Here is a 19,773-nt window from a genome sequence, read left to right on the forward strand (position 1 = left end):
ACACTAGATTATATAAATTTAGGAAAGCTTCTTAACTTCTGTGTGCATTCTACTGCTTCTTCATCTAAAAAAACGGGAATGGTAATAATAGCATCTCCCTTTCAAGATCAGTATAAAGACTAAATGAGACATTTAACTAACATTTAGCACAATGTCTAGTCTTAGTAAATTCTCAGTAAACATGAACTATCTAACATAACCTGTTGAAATTCAAGATAGTCCATGGCCCAGCACAATTATTTTTCCAAACTGGTATCACTAAATTGTAACCAGCACTGTAAAAGAGAACTGGCTACTAGAACAGAATAGAAAATAACAGGGTGCAATAAGGGTAGGTAATGTTTTGAAAATCTTTTTTTCAGACTCAAACACATTCTCTCAACTGAGCCTCCCAGTTTTTCTTTATTGCCTTCACTATGTAGTCTTCAAAAGCAGCATATCTGGCTCTTCTTCAGGGTACAAAAGTATTTTGTACAAACTCTACAACACTTACTACAGTGGGCTTTACATGTGTATCTCTCACATTAGAATGTAAACTCCAACACTGCTATTAGAGAAACGCAAATCAAAATTACAATGGGGTATTGCCTCACACTCGTCAAAATGGCCTTCATAAAAAAATCTACAAACAATATATGCTGGAGAGGGTGTGGAGAAAAGAGAACCCTCCTACACTGCTGGTGGGAATGTAAATGGGTATAGCCACTATGGGCAACAGTAGGGAGGTTCCTTTAAAAACAGAACTACCATATGACCCAACAATCCCACTCCTAGAGAAAAATCGTAATTTTTTATTTTAGTTTTTATAAACCAAAACTAGAGAAAAACCATAATTCAAAAAGATACATGCAAGCCAATGTTCACTGCAGCAGTATTTACAGCAGTCGGAACATGGAAGCACCAACAGGAGAACGGATAGAGATGTGGCACAGACAATGGGATATCGCTCAGCCACAAAAAAGAACACAACAATGTCATCTGCAGCAACATGAACAGACCCAGAGGGTATCATACTGAGTGAAACCAGATGAAAAGAAAATGTCACAAAACAGGAGTCACAGATGTAGAAGACAATCTTATGGTTAACAGGGGATAAGGGAAGGCAAGGATAAATGGGGAGACAGGGAATGCCATAAACATACTACTATATACAAAATACATAGCTAATAACAATCTACTGTATAACACAGGGAACTCTACTCAATACTTGGTAATAGCCTATAATGGGAAAAGAATCTTAAAAAACAGTGGATGTATGTATATGCATAGCTGATTCACTTTGCTGTACACTTTGAAACTATAAATCAACTATACTCTAGTGGAAATTTTAAAAAGAATGCAAACTCCATGGAAGCTACCTTTTATTATCCTCTGTTTCTAGTATCTGAAAAACACTGCCAGCTCAATAATGTTTGTTGAGTGAATCATTAAATCATTAAAATCTAATAGGCATTAAAAACATATAAAAATACTTAACTGTTTTCATTTATCATTATCTGATTGGGTTTCATTATTGTACAAAATTTTAATTTAGCCATATAAGTCACACACACACAAACACACACACAAAATCAATAAAGCTGTTCTTCCTCCCAAGTGCCTTGTATACTTCCTTCCATCTGGAAATGGTGAATAATGTTTACTTAGGAAACTGAAATGAGTGGTGGGCATAATGATCTTCGAAACGTAGAACATCAAAGCATAAAAATGTGCTGCACAGGGAACCAGCCACATTCATGTTTGTTCAGGGCAAATAAAGTTAAGGAAAGTTACTAGGCAGAAAAGCTTGCTGCTTCTGTATGATAAACTGTCCAAGGATCCCCTTTCACAGGGACTGCAGGAACACATCTAAATAACAACACTGGGCAGGTAGCTGCTCGACTACTTCATACAGAGGTATATGAGGAACTTTAGTATTTTCAATATTTAAATATTATCTCTATCATTTTTCAATTCTACTTAAACGTAAGAACAAAAGTTATATAAATTTACCAACTCTTTCACTCCATCACAAAAAGGCAAAATGCTGGAAATAAATTATACAGAAACACTTTTCATCGTGCTTACAGATGTCAAAAGCTGACAATATACTAAATTAAGGTCACATATAAAATTTGACTTTACATTTGTTAAAAAAAAAGAATAAATGCAAATAAACATCTGCTCTAAAATGAGGCTCAACTTTTAAAAGTATGGGTTCTTTTATAGTAATATTCCAAAATATTTGTTTCTAAATCCTTAACAACTTGAATGAAAAATTGGAAGTTTCCAATTTTTAAGATTATAACTCTCTTGATATAGTAAGCTACATACATGAAATAAGGGTGGGGGGAGTGTTATTGTTATTTAAGACTCAGGTATTTTGCTTCCTCCCCCCTAATTATCGCAAATGATAATTTTACCTACTCTAAACCTGTTAAACATCTAAGGAAACAACTATTTCACAAAAACTTCCTTCCTTCCTTCCCTTTGTCACTTTAAACATATCTGTTATTATGAAACTTTACTTCAAAGTAATTTGTTAGGCTAAAACAGTAAGCCAAGTCTTAACAGTTAACATTGATTTACTGAAGAAAGAAAAAAAGATGAGCTGTGATAAATACTCTTACAAAATTACCAAAGAGGCAACAAGTTGTTGCTACTTATTAAAAATTCTTCCCTATATTTGAAATGGTAATTTTAACAACCCTAGTAAGGGTGGCAACACTCACCAGTATGAATCTTCTCATGTCTCTGTAGCAGGTACTTCTGTATGAAACGCATGTCACATTGACTACATTGAAATGGTTTTTCACCTTAAAATAATTTCACATCCACAAATTAGTTACTGAATAAAACACAGTTTAGAGTTAACTATTTCTGAGGAAAGAGAAATCTTAGAAGCCCAAATTCTGAAAAATTGCAAATTACGCATATAAAGGTTTTATACTATTAACAGAATTTTATTTCCTCTCAATTCCCCGCCCCCAAGATTTAAAAATTCACATTCTCACAACCACACAAAAATGAGACTGAATATTATTCATATCCTTCAAGGAAAAAAAAAGTAAATAAATAAAACAATTTACAATAGAATTTAAAACTCATGAGGCTAGAAAGGCCTCCACAGGTTACCAAGCATCTTAAACAGCTTTGCTTTCTCTGTGGAGGAAGATCCACCTACCTTTTTCTCCCTGGCTAACCACCACTTTATGCCTTTTCACTTTTTTCTCTAGAACCTTCAAATTTTTCTAAACATTCCCCTTTTAAAAAATTAATCCTGTCTCTTCAAACATTCCTTCTCTGTTGGAGCCTTTCCTTTCATAGTCCAACCTATGTCTCAAATTCTTCACTACCCATTTCTCCTTTAACCCTTACACTCTGCTTTCTTAAGATACTAATGATCTCCTTGCTATTTATTCTAATGATCTGTTCTCGGTTCTCTCTCTTGCTCTTGCTCTTTTTCTCTCTCTCTCTCTTGCTCTCCTCTCAGAAGGCTGTGCAGTTATTGATCATACCCTCCTTGGAATTCTCTCCTCTTTTGGTTTCTGGGTGTATTTCACCAGTTCATCAAATCTACCTTATTATTTATTACTCTGTCTCCTTCTCCACCCTTTAACTCAACATATACGTCTACTAATATTTCCCCAAAGATCTGTGATCAGTCTTTTGCTCTGATCTCCACAACTTTATGGTCTAACTTTTTATATTTGATTCCAAATTCATATTTCAAATTCCATCTGGACATCTTATACAGAAAAATAAATGCTGACCGGCTTTTGATAGTTCATTCTTTAACTGTTTCTCTGGTTAAAAAGAATACATTAAGCCAAATAAAGTGTTCAACTAAGCTAATTAATTTTGCACATCCATGCTAATTGTTTTCTCATTTAAAGTTTTTCTTGGTTTCCTTGTGACATCCTGGCCTATGAAATCTCTGATTTGAAATGCCAGGTTAACTACAGTCTTAGGAATGAGTGACATTTACAAGAAGATGAAAATAGCAAAGATAATAATTTTAATGGCTATAAGCCCACTTTAATTCAAGAAATACCTGTATGAATGAAGACATGTCTCTGTAAGTGATAGTTCGTTCTAAAGGCAGCATTGCAGTGCTCACAAACGTGAGATTTAGGGGTTTTCAAACCAAGTGATCCATCCTCATTTATTGTAAGGATCTGGTTTAAAAAAAAAAAAGGCAAAACAAAAGAAAGAAAATTTTAAAATGTAATACTAATTATAAAAAAGATAATGCCTTTTAATGCAAACAGTGGTCACCAGAGATTATGAAGTATTTTTTCCCTAGATAATCTTGAAAGGGCTATTGGAATAATTTTTTATCATTATTTGAAGAAAGTACAATGTGATTCAGAGTGGGTAAAAATTACTAATAAAACCTTGGAAGCTGGTTAAGTAAAATTTCAGCATTGTGTCCTCTCCTCTCCGAAGCTGATATCTAATAGAGTCCCTAAGTGTTCTCTGTTAGGATGAGTATAGCTTTATTTTCAATTTTAAAATATCACATATGCAGTACAAGTTTTATGTTCTAGACATGGTATAACTATCAATCAGATAGGAATGGTTAAATAAATCATGAAAAATGAATACAACTTATTACGTGGTTGTGAAATAAAATGAGAAAGCTCTTTCTATACTTATATAGAAAGAGCTCCAGGATTTATTCTTAAGTAAAAAAAAAAAAAAAAAAAGCAGGGTTTAGAATCTAGTATATAATCCTGTTAAGTTTGAATATAGGATAATACATACAGTAATATATATTTGTTTGCATATGCATATGCATAAAAGCTATTTGAGAAGGATGTACATAAATGTATATAACTTTGGTCGTCATGGCTGAGGAACTTGGCAGAAGATATGGTAGGAGAGAGACTTTACACTAAACATACTTTAAAGTATTTTTCTGAACCATATAAATGCTTACCTATTACATCTTCCTTTTTCTTTTTTTCTTAAAGAAGTAAAAAGGAAAACTGTTTTAAGTCATCCTAGAATACGATTTGGAGTCAGAATGGTTCTGTTAAGGACCTCTAAGGTTATTCTAGGACTACCAAACCATTGTTAAGCATATTCCTTAATAAATTAGAGGGTTATAGGGGAAGGAAGGCAGGTGACAAAGACATCAACCTTATCTGCCTGTGCTTCTTGAGGCTGACAGTATCTTGCACAAGGTCTAAACAATGCCAGAGAGAAGTTCACTTTTGGGGTTCATGTCTTCCAGTTTAACAACCATTTGCTCAACATACAACATTTAAACTGCCTCTCTCACCAGCCACGTGGCAGAGTGAAAGTAACAAATAATCCCTTTTTCCATTATTGAGGAGAGAAGAAAGATGATAAAACATGATGTGAACATAAGAAACAAAGAAAACTAGGAGGTAAGATCAGGAGGAATATGGCAAGTAAGAAGGGAACAGTAGCGGGGGTGGGAGCACAGAGAGCAGAAGCCAAGAAACTGTGTCACACACAGAATACAGAAATCTAACAGGCATCTTAAGAAACACAGAGGCCTGCGGAAATGGACGACGGCCTGTAAATACACAGCTATGACCCCCGTCCCAAAACTCAGAGGGACTAAGGCAAGGAAAAAGGGCTTTAGTTTTTTAAAAAATATTTTTTTAGTTTAAATTCAGGAACACATTTCAGACTATACTGTACGTAAATCAATGGTAATTATTATGCTAATTATACAGGGCATGTGGGTTCTGGGCAAACTGCCAAAGTGGTCAACAATGCTTCAAAGTCTATGCACCAAAGTCACAGAGGGAAACCTTTGGCAGGAGAATGCAAGTGGGTGTCACAGCTTCCTGAAGAGTCAGTGAGAACGGAAAGTTTCATCTCTGGTCAGTCTAAAATTTTTTCAACCCCTCCAAGCCACAGAATAATATTCAAGTTAACACTGTGTAAGACAAACAAACAAACAAACAAACAAAAACACAAAATCTTTTAAAACATGACTTAAAATATTCCTAACATAAAACCAGTAACAAAAAGATGTTAAACATTTTATACGAAACAGAATAAAAACAGGATAGCACCTGGTATTCTTTTCTCATATGTTGATAACAAATAAGATCCAAGTGCCAAAAAAAAAAAAAGGCAGCTCAATAGCTTTCTGTGGCATAGCAACTACACGGAGAGGCTCTGGAAGGAACAAATCTGGCCCAAGTTACCTAATGTGAAACGGATATAATCCTTGACTGTACAAAGCCTTTTTATGAAGAGTTAAGGAGTTCTAGGTCATTGTTTTCTCACTGGAGGTAATACTGCCTTTCACTGTGGACTCCAAGCCTTAATTCAAGGTGGATTTTATGGATGAAAAAGCAAACACTTGTGAATAAGGAGACTGAAAAAAAATCTAGCATATTTATAAGTTTAATGACAAAAAAATCAAATTGGTGGACATTTTACATTGACTTTTATATTATTTTCTTCTTTTCTTAGGCCAGGAGAACACACATCTTTGTATAAAAGACACAGAAGAAAATTATCTTGCCATAAAAGAACACCACTGGCTCTTCCAACTTTTAATCTGTTTTCACATGTAACTGACAGATTTTCCCTGTTTTATTCACCAATATAACCCCAATACCCAAATTGTACATAGTGAGACTCAGTGCGTATTGATAATGGCAACCTACTACCCATACCAAACATGCTCACAGCTTACCACTTCTATTCGTAAGTTTCTGCAAATTCACTAAGCAGCACCATAGAAAAAGGTGTGTAAAGAACGGGTATGTAAAGAACAAAGTTTCTTGGTGGAAGAGAAATGGCTCATTAACACAGGTAAAATTATCTTCCTTGGTATAGACTTGGTTTCTTTTCCTGTCCACACCCTTTCCAGATCTTTTAGTAAAACGTGATCTATCAATTAAGTGTATTTGCCTTAGAGATTAGCCATCTTACTTCCTAACAGTACCATAAAATATTTTTGCTTTTCTTTTTCCTTCAGCATATGAACACTATTACAACTGAAGCATTTGAAATCTCCAAGTTTAAACCCTGAAGTGTCTGCAAGACAAGACATGATTTGTCTTGACTCCTGTCGCTGCGACTTTTAGAGAAATATGGTAATTATAAAGATCAAGCATTGGGTTTTATCAAGAGTAAAGAAACTGGTAATAGTCTAAACAATACTCTAAATACTTGATTGTTTTCTTAACCATTTCACAAGTTTAAAACAGAATTTTTCAGCAAAATATTTCAATACCAAATGAATTCCTCAATCTGCTTTCTTAATCTCACAGTCCATTAGCAAATACATTTTTTGTCCTGAGACAAATCTGTTCCCTGCCAGCTATCCATATACGTAGCAATTGCTATGTTAAATAATATACCAATTTTTAACCAACAAAGCACTAAGCTCTGCCTATTCAATTCAGAGATTTTTGACTCTTCAAGGGTCACTGCCACCAATTAGCCAAAACCTGACACCCCTCAGTGAGAAAGTTTTGTTCTCTTAAAAGGTAGACATGATTTCCCTCATTCTATACTGGAATTATTAAAGTATATTTTAAACTAATAATTATAGGTTTTAACCATACATTCTTAATCAACTGATTTATAAATCACCAAAATGCACAACGATTTGGAGGAATAGTCTAAATTTCTCACCTATCACATTTTACTGCAACTGGAAAATGAGATCTTCTGAAATTCCCTTTACTCTCCAAACCCAACTAGAAATGGAAGAACAGTGCAACCCCAAAGACATACAACAAAACGACAAAGTAGCCCACAGCAATACCTATCCTCAACATCTCTGACCATCCTAGTTATCACTAACATTGCATGTTCACACTGTCATTTTCTTTCATTCTCCCTGATTTTTACTGTTTCTCAGTACTTGGTTTTACTTATTACCAAATTTCATTTCTAAATGGCAAGTTTTTGCCAGTGCAAGAACATGAAATTCACTATATCATAAGCATAGTATATGTAACTCGTGTTCAGGAAAAATGATCCAGAGCTTTAGAAAAGGATTTTCTCTCACATTTCCTAAATATCAGGCAAAGATGTATATGATTTTTTTTAAAAGAAAGATTTACATCCAAGTATTTTTAAACTTTTTAGTTTGGCTCTGTGGAAAAATTATATACCCAGAATTCAAAATTCCCTAGGGAAATTAGATAAATAAATAAAATACTTAACACTTTTCCAGTTTTTCTCTTAAGTACTATTTCATACTTCCATCCCTAGTCTTACAATCAGTTATTTACCTTAAAGCTACTGCTTTGACAATCAAGTTAGTATGCAGGAGAGAGCCTGACAAATAGCTAGTATTTCTATTTCTCGCCTTTCAATTAAATTTTCCTCACTTTAGAATTTTTTTTTTTTTAAAAGAACTGAACCCAGTTCCTTTCTTCAGTACCATGTAAGAGATCCTGGCACATTAATAGGCACTCAGATTAACTGCTTAGAGAATGAAAAGGATATATATTTCAGAATAAGAAGTAGGTAACCAAAAAGCACTCTGCTCTAGCACTATTAAGGAGTTTGAAAAGACCTAAAAGATGTATATAATACTGGGCTAAGACAGTATTGTTACATCTTTACTGAAAGGATTCTTAAGAGTTTATCGATGTTAACTCAACAATCCTCATATAACTCTTCTGTGGTGGAAAACATTCTCACTTAATTCATAAAACAAGTCAATAGCAAAGTCAGGTGGCAATACCTTATCCAGAAACTTTTAAAATCAAGACTTGAGACTCTCAAACTTTAATGTAAATTACAATTACCTTGGACTCTTTTTAGTACAAATGGAAACCCCGTGAATAAGAATCTCTGGTGATGGGGCCTGAGTATTTATAACTGGCAAAGCCCTACAGATGATCTAATGCAAAGCCACAAGAACCACTGACATGAATGCACTGAGACTGAATTAAGTACACTAAGACTTTTCATACATTTCTAATAACTGTAGTTCTCTACAGTACTAATCCACAAGGGGGAAAAAAAAGAGTCAAAGTGTCAATGGAAGGTGACGTTAAGTGGCCACATAGATCTAGCAATGTAAAAATGAACAGTATGTCATTAAGAAATGAGAGGATGAAGCACTTATAAGCAGTCAAAAAAAAAACAAACAAACAAACTGAAAACTGAAAAACTTAGCAGTTAGGATTTCTCAGTGTGTGTGTGTTGGGGGTGGGGGTGGGGGGACCTAACATCTCAGTCCTCCCAGAGGGTTTCACTATGATACATAGGATTTTTTTCTATTGTTTACAACATGAACCCCAAACCATTAAAAGCTGAATTATGTTCAAATGTACTATGTTTTAAAAGAAAACATTATATTAAAGATTTCTAACAAGGTGGTTGAAATAAAACTAAACATTTAAAGGGGACAAGTGTTTATTATGTAGAAAATTCCCTTTCATAAAACAACTTATTCCAGCATCAAATTACTTGACCAAGATAACCCTCTTCTTTAGACATGCTACCACATGTATTCTGGCAATTTTCAAGTATCAAATCTACCTTAGGATGACTAAGCTTTGCCATATGATAAAGGATCAGAAAGCAATTATTGCTTAAAATTCATGGCAGCTAAAGATGACATAATATTGCAGTATTTCTCACCACAAAGCTTACCTGGAAGGGAGCCAGGTCTATATGGATATATAGCTCTAATATTTTTACTGAAAGTCTGCAAGATAACTTCATCTATATTTCCTGTGCAGATGCTCAATCTAACATGATATAATGGGGACATATACTCAAAATATTCATAATGGCAAAAATTCAAGATTTGTGAAAAGTGTTGGTGGAGAGTAGAGTCCTCTAAGCATTGTTGTTGTGGTTGCTAAGTCATGTCCAACTCGTGCGACCCCGTGGACTATAGCCCACCAGGGCCCTCTGTCCATGGGATTATCCAGGGAGGATTACTGGTGTGGATTCCCATTTCCTTACCCAGGGGATCTTCCTGACCCAGGGATCAAACTTGCATCTCCTGCAGTGGTTCCTGTGGTACAGGGAGATTCTTTATTGCTGAGCCACTGGGGAAGCCTCTAAGCATAATACACTACAATTATTTGAGAAACTTACAGTTGCTTTTAAGGAATTTAAAACAAGTAATACTGATTTCTAAGAAAAGGTAAGCTTTTCCTTCTCTTCATACAAAAAGGGGAAAGCTACTTTAATGAAAAATCTGAAGTGTGAATTTTAAACACAAGTTCAAAGCTGTGAGAATCCAGACACAAACCACTCATCTGGACACTGCAAGGCTAGGGTTAAAAACAGACAACAACCATTCTCTCTCCTGTCACATGTAATAGGTCAGGACAATATAAAAATTCTTATTTTTGTTATTCTCACAGCCCTGTCTGCCATGTATTATTTCCAGTAATTTCACTGTCCTAAGAATGCTCTAAAAAGACTGGCCAAAACATCTTCTTACATGCAATATACTCAAAATAGGCCAAACCTCTTTCATCCAGCAACAACATAAATAAATATATATAATTAAATAAATGACTTTAGGAGTATTATGATAATACATTATAAATTAATTTATCTCAAATCAGATAAGCAAAAACTAAACTTAAACTCTGTAAAAATATGATCAGTATTACTTAGGACATAATTCCAAACACCCCTGAAGAAGATAATAACCTAAGATTTAGTCAGAATTTCAGAATTACAATCAAAAATAGTATCAGAAAAACACGGCTATAAAGTATCAAGGAAAATGTACAACTTACATATGTTGTTTTTTTAAGACTTGAAATAGCTGATTCACTTTTTTCCATAGCAGAAACTGACACAACATTGTAAACCAATTATACTCCAATCAGATAAGTAAAAATAAACCGATTACAGATACTAAAAATAAATTTTTTAAAAAAGATTTGAAACAGATTTTGCAATGAACACAAAGTAACATAACCACCATCACAATTTTAGAAATTAATATTTTCCTTAAACAACTTGATTTATTCATTAATGTAAATTTTTTAAAAGCATCATTTATCACTGAGAAAAACATTAACCCCAAGAAGGAAAAGGAAGAAAGAAGCAGGGAGGAGGGAGATAAAGGGATTGCACAAAACATGAAACATAAACTATCAATAATCATGAAAAACACACAAGTTTTAGTAAGACAATAGCCAAAAAAATTAAGATTTAAACTATAATGAGACATTCATCTTAAGTTACAAAAGATGCAAAGTTTCATACTCAAGGTTATGAGAGAGTATGGACAGACACATCTTAGGTCTACTTCAGGTAGGAATGTAACTAATAGGACATTTCTGGAAGGAGTAACATTATTAGAAAACTTCACTTATTTTGCTTGCTTGTTTATTTGCTTATTTTACTTATTTAATTTTTAAAGAAACCTTTTAAGAAGTTCACACCATTTGATTTAGCAGTACATGAAAATGTATACACAAATATTTCAAGTGCAACATGATTTAAAATGAAGGCAAAGATAAAACAACTTTCCAGCAACACAGCAATCACTGAATATAACGTGACGTATCAAAATAATAATACATATGCAGCTAATTATTTGTAAAAACCTTTAATAACTAAAAATAGCTTACATACTCTAGTTACAAACAGGAAATTCAATGAACCTATACAAATTTGAAAACAGAAAAGGAATATGGTAGAAAACTGAAATATTTGTCTCTAAGAATAAATGGGTTATTTCCGTCTCTATATTTTTCAAAATTTTCTGCAATAACCACATTCATATATATCCCAAAAGTAGCATATTGGTAAATGTTTAACATTTTAAGGGGTTAGAGAGTAGGGATGCTGATTTCCACAGTATAAATATTCTCACCGTGGCTAATTTCAAATTACCAATGGTTTCAGAGTCAGCTTGCAAAATTCCTGAGAACTTTATAATCAGCTCTGGCAAGCCAGTACAAACCGCAGCACACCACATATCCAAAAGTGTACAAAATGCATAAATAATGATGATGATTTAAATCACAAATACAAAAGTAAGTAGCCCTCAAAATAAAAAAGATCATGTTATAAAATCTTTTTTAAAAAAATAAAAGATGAAAAATAACTGTAAATTATACAGAGTTCCGAGACTTCCTAGGAATATCGAAATGATACATACAGTCAGCTACTACTGTATTGAAAGGAAAAAATGGCAGGCAATTCCTAATAGTATTTATGGGTCACTTGTTTATTTACTAAGCCATTCATTCACCCATAGCATTTACTGAGAGTCTCTTAGGCCTACTGTTCCATGCTCTTGGGATATAGCTGTGAATAAAATGAAGTCCCTGCTCTTATGGAGCTTACATTCTGGTCTATATCACAGGTATTGCATAACCTTTTCCTCATGACCAACTGGTACTGAATTTTCCTGAAATAGGAATACTAAAATAAGAAAGACTGATATGAATGAGAAGCAAGGGCACTGCATATTATCAGTTTTTAAAGAAAAGAGATATGGGGTAAGAAAAGTTTGTTTGGAAAAAAAAAAAAGACAGGTGAAAGGGAAGTGGAGATTTTAAAGCAATGGCCCACCACCTCCGTGCAGACATGCATCTCTCCCTTACTCCTGATGCAACAGTCCAACTTTATCACTAAGCCACATGAGACTTAGGGTCCAGCCAAGCTCCTGCCTGTAAGATTAAGCAACAGTTTGGGACCACCACCTTAAAATATTCTCTTACTTTTGCAGGAGAACGTTGTTTCCGTTTCTTCTTTTTCTGTAAGTCTACTGGCTCTCTGATTTGTTTTTTGTCTCTCATCAGTTGCTCAGATACATCAGTGAAAGTAATTTCCTGCTTTACACTTATCTGTTGAAAAAAAAAGCCAATTTTAGAAATAAGCAAAAAGTCCACTGCAAGAGCCACTGCATGCTTAATTCTTTGCTAAATCTACATACAGATGTTCCCAGAAAGATTACTTGTGTGTACAAGTAAATAGTGTGTTGAAGAATTCAATAGGTAATTGACATAAGAATCAACAGTATATAAATTAAAGGCATAAACTAAGATTTTATAAAAATTTATCTGGAAAAAAAAAAAAAGATTAAAGCTGTCCTGGGAAAAAATAATAAGACCTAGAAGAATAAAGTAGAAGCGAGGATACAATTTCACTCCCATATTTAAAACTGAGGTTAAAAGCATAAAAAAAGGTTAAATTTCAAAATCAGTAAAATACTAGGGGACCAGACTTCATGATGGGTCTGAATTTGTCAATTTGTCAATTGGCAAAACATCACAAAAACAACAAAAAATTCTAAAAGGTAATTTCATCAAAAAATGGAATGATAATCTAACAATAAAATTTAATTATCTTTAAGTTCAATGTTTTTGGCAATATCTTAACCAGTATTTTCCCAGGCTCTACAAAAAACCATCACCAAATGTGTGTTTACAGAATTACATACGGTTTTAGGCCACAGTTATGTACAAGACAATTTTAACTACATAATAAGCAAAGAAATACTACAAGCATTAAGATGTCAAAACGTTATGTAGCATCAATGCTCATCAGAACTGATGGTACACAGTCCCCCACTCCTCACCACTACATTTTCAAACTATCCTTGAAATGAAAACATACATACATTAAAACTAAGAAACTTTCAACTCATCAGGCTCTGAAATACATTTAAAATCCTTGACTCTTCAACCAGAAGAACACAAGAAGCCTGAAACCTGGAAGGGGACGCTCACCCAACCATGCTCGCACCCTGATCATGAACTTCCAGCCTTCAGAACTATGAGAAATAAATTTCTGTTGTTTATAACCTTTAAAAAAAATCTTGATTAAAAAAAAAAAAAACTTGATAATACTCCAGGAAGTACAATGTGTTAATGGCTGTATTTTTAAAAAATACACTTAAAAAGGGGGTGCTAAAGGTTATAAACATCTCACAGACTTTAGTTTAAAGTCAGAAGACATAGCTGTGTAGAAGGGTTCATGAGGGAAATGCAACATTAGTTAGGGATTTCAAACTGACAAAATACAGAACTGGAAGTTTGCATCAATTTCTGAAATGTAGGCAGCATGAGAAGTGTAAATCAAGGAGAATTTAGGCATAAAAACATGCCTATAAATGATTATTTAGCTAATAATTCTACCAGCTTAGAGAACAGTACTAGTGACCATTCTCGTGACTTCCTTTAGTGTAATTATTTGAAATATAAAATAGAATAAAGTCACCTCCAACAAGGCTTCAGAATACACACGTTACCATCTCTGAAGTGATATTTACTGAAACACAGCTCCTGAGGCTGGGTATGAGACAAGGAGAAGCGACAACAGACTAAGCAGCTGTTGAACTGCTCTCTCTCATGTTGCAAGGGCACCATAAAGTAGTTCCAAACATTTCTGTTGGCTGATAAATTACAAAGAAACCACGAAAATACAGAAGGCAGCAATAAGAAAGAATAACATTTTTTAGCAGAAGTGTCAGATAGAATGTAAGATAGATTCACAAATAAGTTCTGCCATTAGCAGCTATTTAAACCAAGGAAGAGCCTTTATGAGCAAATAGTGAAAAAGATTCATACAAACATCTGAACCTTTTAGCTATTTCTACATATATGGAGAGTGATGATATTGGTACTGGCACTGACAAATGTAAGGTACACTTCCAACATCATGAAAGTATAGAACCAAACTTAGAAGTATCAATGAATCAAAGCACTGTGAATGCTAACAAGCACACAAAAGCTACATTTTTAGAGACTCCAATAGGCTTATCACTCATGAATGAAATACGGTAATCTCTACATATAATACAACCACATACTAAAGTATATGGTCCAGCCTAGAGTACTTAGAAAAGATACTGGTAAATCCACAAACATAGAGAGACAGGTATGAAAATGACAAGGCAGCTAGCAAGAATGAGGTGCAAAAAGCCTGGGAAAACAAACCTTCATTGGCCCAAGGAAGACTACAATAATCTATAAAGACACAAAACCTTTTTAAGCATGGCAAAAGAGATAAAACTCATCTGTAAGTTTCCTACTTCTTCCTTGAGAAATATCTTTAAACAAAAATCAAGTTCTCAGTGTTACTTTTCACCTAAAATAAACCAAAATATAATTAATCAAAGCAGGTATCTGCAGATGTGTGATTTTTTGGAGGGAAAAAAAAACAACACTTATTAACTTGCTGGATCTTTTGAAATGTACTCATTAAAACATCAAGAAAATCAATAGGCTAGGAAATACATCAGATTAAAAAACAAATCTCTCGTTTCTCCCCCATGGCTTAATCTGTACCATTTCACCTAGTCCCATGTGCAACCTTCTGCCTACATCTGAGAATCTGAATGTCAATGCTTTGCTCACTACCAAATCAGAAAACGTCATCAACACTGTTAATCACCTTACTCATACTTCTTTCTTAAGACTTTACTAAACCCAGACATTTCTCCACCTGAAACTCCTGCTCATCCACTTATCAAAGCTCCATAAGGGCCTCCCACTTTCAAGACAAAGGAGGCCATCAGGCATGACCATCCTGCGTCACAGTTACTTATGCATTCATCTAACTTCTACCCCAACACCCTTTCAAGAGGCAGAGCCCACGCTTCCTCACCCCTTGCCACTTCCCAAGCTGGTTCACTCTTGCAAGTTTATATATATATATATCTTAATTACACTGAAGTATTCCTCATTTTTTATTGTTCTCTCTTTATTCTCCCAACTTTAAACATAAGGAGGCCCTTCTATATTGAAAAAAAATAAAAATCTTTCTCTTGATTATAATCACTAGTAATTCACGCCCAGAATCCAGAATGATTCTTTTTCAAGACTTATATCATGTCTGGCCCAAACATAAACTATCTCACTTTTCTATTCATGTGCCTGTATCTTATCTTGGTATCTAAAAGGAAGATATTCTTCTTTGATATTTCTCATAGCAGCTTTCACTTACTTATTCAATAGCTACTAAGTGCTAAATTCAGTCAGTCTGAAGTAATACAATGAAAACTTTAAATTTACTGAGATTCTAACATTGTACAGAGCAAAATACTAGATACAAAGAACACATTCTAAAATCTTTCCAAAGATCTTAAAATGAAGAGGGCAAGTTTTCATGACTTAAAAAGAAAAAAAGAAAGAAAGAAAAAAAAAACTAATAACACTACTTACAATCATTTGAACTCTTCTTACTCTTTATTCTTAATAACCTACATCCATATCCATTTCAAGCTTTATACCATTATAATCTACCAACGTATTCTTCCACAAATAAATTAACATAAGACTGCTTTCTTGCCATTTCCCCAGTGAGGAATATACAAGAGCTCCTTACTGCCCTTACTATCAATTATACTCTTCCCCAGCTCAGCTTTCATGATTCTGCATGATCTCCTTTACAGTAAAGACCTAGGTTACTTGGCAGAAGTATCTGTCCTTACCATCTCTCCATTTCTGAAGCCATATTTTCCCTTCAATTTTTAACTTCACTTTGAGGTATTCTCAATCATCTTCCCACCCCTGTTTAAGAAAAAAGAAAGCATCTTTGTGCTTTCCTCTATACCCTGTGCTGCTGATCCCACTACTACCCATCTTTCAGGCTCTGCATCTTCACTGTCTAAAATAATCTCTCTTACTTCATCAACTACTTCTCTGCCTAAAAGTACACTTAAAGTTACCCCCATAAAATAATTTCTTGTGGACCAAAATATTTCCAACAACTTCCATTCTCTTACGGCCGAACTTTTTGAAAGAACAATCTGAAGTAAGTATATAATATATAAATAATTGCCACCAAACTTAGAGAAATGGTTATTCTGAGAGTAAAAACAGTACACAGTCATATAAAAAGAATGTGTTTAACTATCACTAGAAAGAAACTGTTCCAAAATATTGCCTAGGAAGCAAATAGAATCAAAGTGACCACAAGTACAACAAAGTGTTTAAATGTAAAGAGAAAGATATAAAACAGTTAACTGTACTGTAAATATTCTGATTTTTCTGGGCTCCAGAATCACTGCAGATGGTGACTGCGGCCATGAAATTAAAAGACGCTTACTTCTTGGAAGGAAAGCTATGACCAACCTAGACAGCATATTAAAAAGCAGAGACATTACTTTACCAAAAAGGTCCGTCTAGTCAAGGCTATGGTCTTTCCAGTGGTCATGTATGGATGTGAGAGCTGGACCATAAAGAAAGCTGAGCGCCAAAGAATTGATGCTTTTGAACTGTGGTGTTGGAGAAGATTCTTGAGAGTCCCTTGGACTGCAAGGAAATCCAACCAGTCCATCCTAAAGGAGATAAGTCCTGGGTGTTCATTGGAAGGACTGATGTTGAAGCTGAAACTCCAATCTTTGGCCACCTGATGTGAAGAGCTGACTCATTGGCAAAGGCCCTGATGCTGGGAAAGATTGAGGGCAAGAGGAAAAAGGGACGACAGAGGATGAGATGGCTGGATGGCATCATCGACTCAATGGACATGGGTTTGGGTGGACTCCAGGAGTTGGTGATGAACAGGGAGGCCTGGCGTGCTGCGGTTCATGGAGTTGCAAAGAGTTGGGACACGACTGAGCGACTGAACTGAACTGAAATGATGTTAGCAATATCTGAAAGTACTCATGGAGTCCAGGAAAAGAGAAATTTAACACCAAGAATGTATCCTTATGTATATGCATGCATGTGTTTATTTCCAGGATGGTTTTGGAAATAACAGATTTAACCAGTCAGCAGGAAGATTCCTAATTCCAAGCTCACCAAGTCACAGAACAGGGCAGGAAGGAGAAGCAGCACACTGATGGACAGGCCTTGATGTGAGTCGTAAACCACAACCCTCCGTTCCTGCCTGACCTGACAGCATGCCAGCTTCTGATACGAGCTACATTTGTCAGGGCTTGAGAAAGTCCATAACCATCTTTTGATTTTGAAAAGATTCAGGGACCCACAGTTCACAACAAACATTCTGATCTACTCCTCTATAATATTTCTCATTAAAAATTTATATTTTGGTTGCTGTATCAGCATCTTACAATTTAGTAACTATAAGATGAACTGGAACAAGTGATCAAATCAAGTTATCTTACCTGAAACAGTGCTGACAATCCCCACCTTACCCAGAAATTCTACTCTTTCCACTTCTGTATCTTCATGGTTCAAGTTCTTCCCTGTTCCTCACAGAAGTTCTTCTGGATCCATCCTTCTACTATACACGTACCTTTACTTTGTAAGAGTTTTAGTAAATCTCTATAAAAGTTTTCAAAGTGTGGTCAGGGACTCCAGAAGATCCCTGACACTCTTTCTCATGGGTGGTCCATGAGAGAAAAAACACTTTCACTATAATACACAGGTCGTTTTTTTTTCCACTCTCCTCTTAGGAGTATATAGCAGCAGTATTCAGAAGCTAACATGTGATGTCACCACAGACTAAATATGTTAGCAAATATGAGATAAGCCAGACAATAAACAGATTGTAAAATTTTAAAACAAATTCTCACAGAATTTTTTATTTTAGGAAAGTTATATTTCACTTAAAAAAAATGAATGTGATTTATTTATAAAAATAAAATTTTTAATTGTTTTAATTTATAAAATGGTAAATATCAACATACATAACCAACAGAAACAAGAGTTCTTAAGAGATTTCAAACTTTTTTTTTTTTTTTTTAGATTTCAAACTTTTTAAGAGCAAAGGGGTTCCAAGGCCAGAAATTTTGAAAGCCACTGATCTAGATACATCTTAAACTATTTTTTGCATTCCCTCCCTTGTCTCCCTTCAATCTCATTCAAAATAGATGTCTCGCAGACACACACATAATGCCTAACTCTGTGTGCTAAGATCACTAAGAAGCAATGAAATACACCTAGCATCTAAAACTTAGTTTCTAACTACCATTATCCAAACAAAAGCAACTGGAGTTCCTTGGAGAAGTGACTGATTTCAAAAGGCAAGGAGAACTATATATAAGATGACCTTGGAACATTTTGTGGTACCAGAAACTAGAGTGCATGTCAAAAGGACACAAGAGCTTGTCTGTAAGAGTTCCTAATGGGCAAGCTGAAACAATGTGAGAAAAAAATAAATGGCAGTATCAGATTATAATGCAAAGAATAAAACAAACATCCATTCTGATATAAATGGAGTTTTTTTTAATGGAGGGAACGGACAGCTACAATTAACGTAAATATAGAAGGAATGAAAAAAATACAAATTCACATTTAGGTAAACATCACGTTAATAACTACAGTGGATGGTAGTTATTAATGGATGCTTACATAGGTAGGTAAAAATGTGAGTAGAAATAGGATATTTAAACAGACTCAAACAAACTATTCCGTATTTCCTACAAGATATTTGCCAATTACAAAAGGGAAAAAAAGTGACTTTAAAATGGGAAAACTGGCATTTATCACCTTACCAAAGCACAGAGAATGTAATAACACCAATAATAAGACATATCTCCACATTTTATAATCCCTGATATGATGCTCTGAAACAAGCACAACACTTCTGTGGGATTTGTCAAAAAATAAAAGCACCAATCTAATCATAAGAATACATCAGAAAGACTCAAATTAAAAGTCATTCTACAAAATAACCAATACCCATCAACTATCAAGGTCATGAAAGATAAGGAAAGGCTGAATTGTCATGGAATAGTGGAGACTCAATGGAATACTGCTGCTGCTGCTGCTAAGTCGCTTCAGTCGTGTCCGACTCTGTGTGACCCCATAGACGGCAGCCCACCAGGCTCCCCCGTCCCTGGGATTTTCCAGGCAAGAACACTGGAGTGGGCTGCCATTTCCTTCTCCATGGATACTACTCAGTCATAAAAAAGAATAAACCAATGCTATCTGCAGC

At 34.6% G+C, this 19,773-nt stretch overlaps 1 protein-coding gene across 16 annotated transcripts in view; it reads right to left on the reverse strand.

Annotated features, from left to right (window-relative positions):
- The window catches only part of ZNF148 (zinc finger protein 148), a 142,631-nt gene that overhangs the window by 43,741 nt on the left and 79,117 nt on the right, over nt 1-19,773 (reverse strand). For all 16 annotated transcript variants that reach the window (XM_069556164.1, XM_069556216.1, XM_069556179.1 and 13 more), the window contains 3 exons: nt 12,645-12,770; nt 4,034-4,157; nt 2,712-2,795 (listed from right to left, as the gene is read on the reverse strand). In XM_069556164.1, coding sequence (XP_069412265.1) covers nt 2,712-2,795; nt 4,034-4,157; nt 12,645-12,770 — 334 coding nt within the window. The remainder of the gene's footprint in view (nt 1-2,711; nt 2,796-4,033; nt 4,158-12,644; nt 12,771-19,773) is intronic.

Source organism: Ovis canadensis, chromosome 1, assembly GCF_042477335.2.
Source record: "Ovis canadensis isolate MfBH-ARS-UI-01 breed Bighorn chromosome 1, ARS-UI_OviCan_v2, whole genome shotgun sequence".
Lineage (NCBI taxonomy): Eukaryota > Metazoa > Chordata > Mammalia > Artiodactyla > Bovidae > Ovis > Ovis canadensis.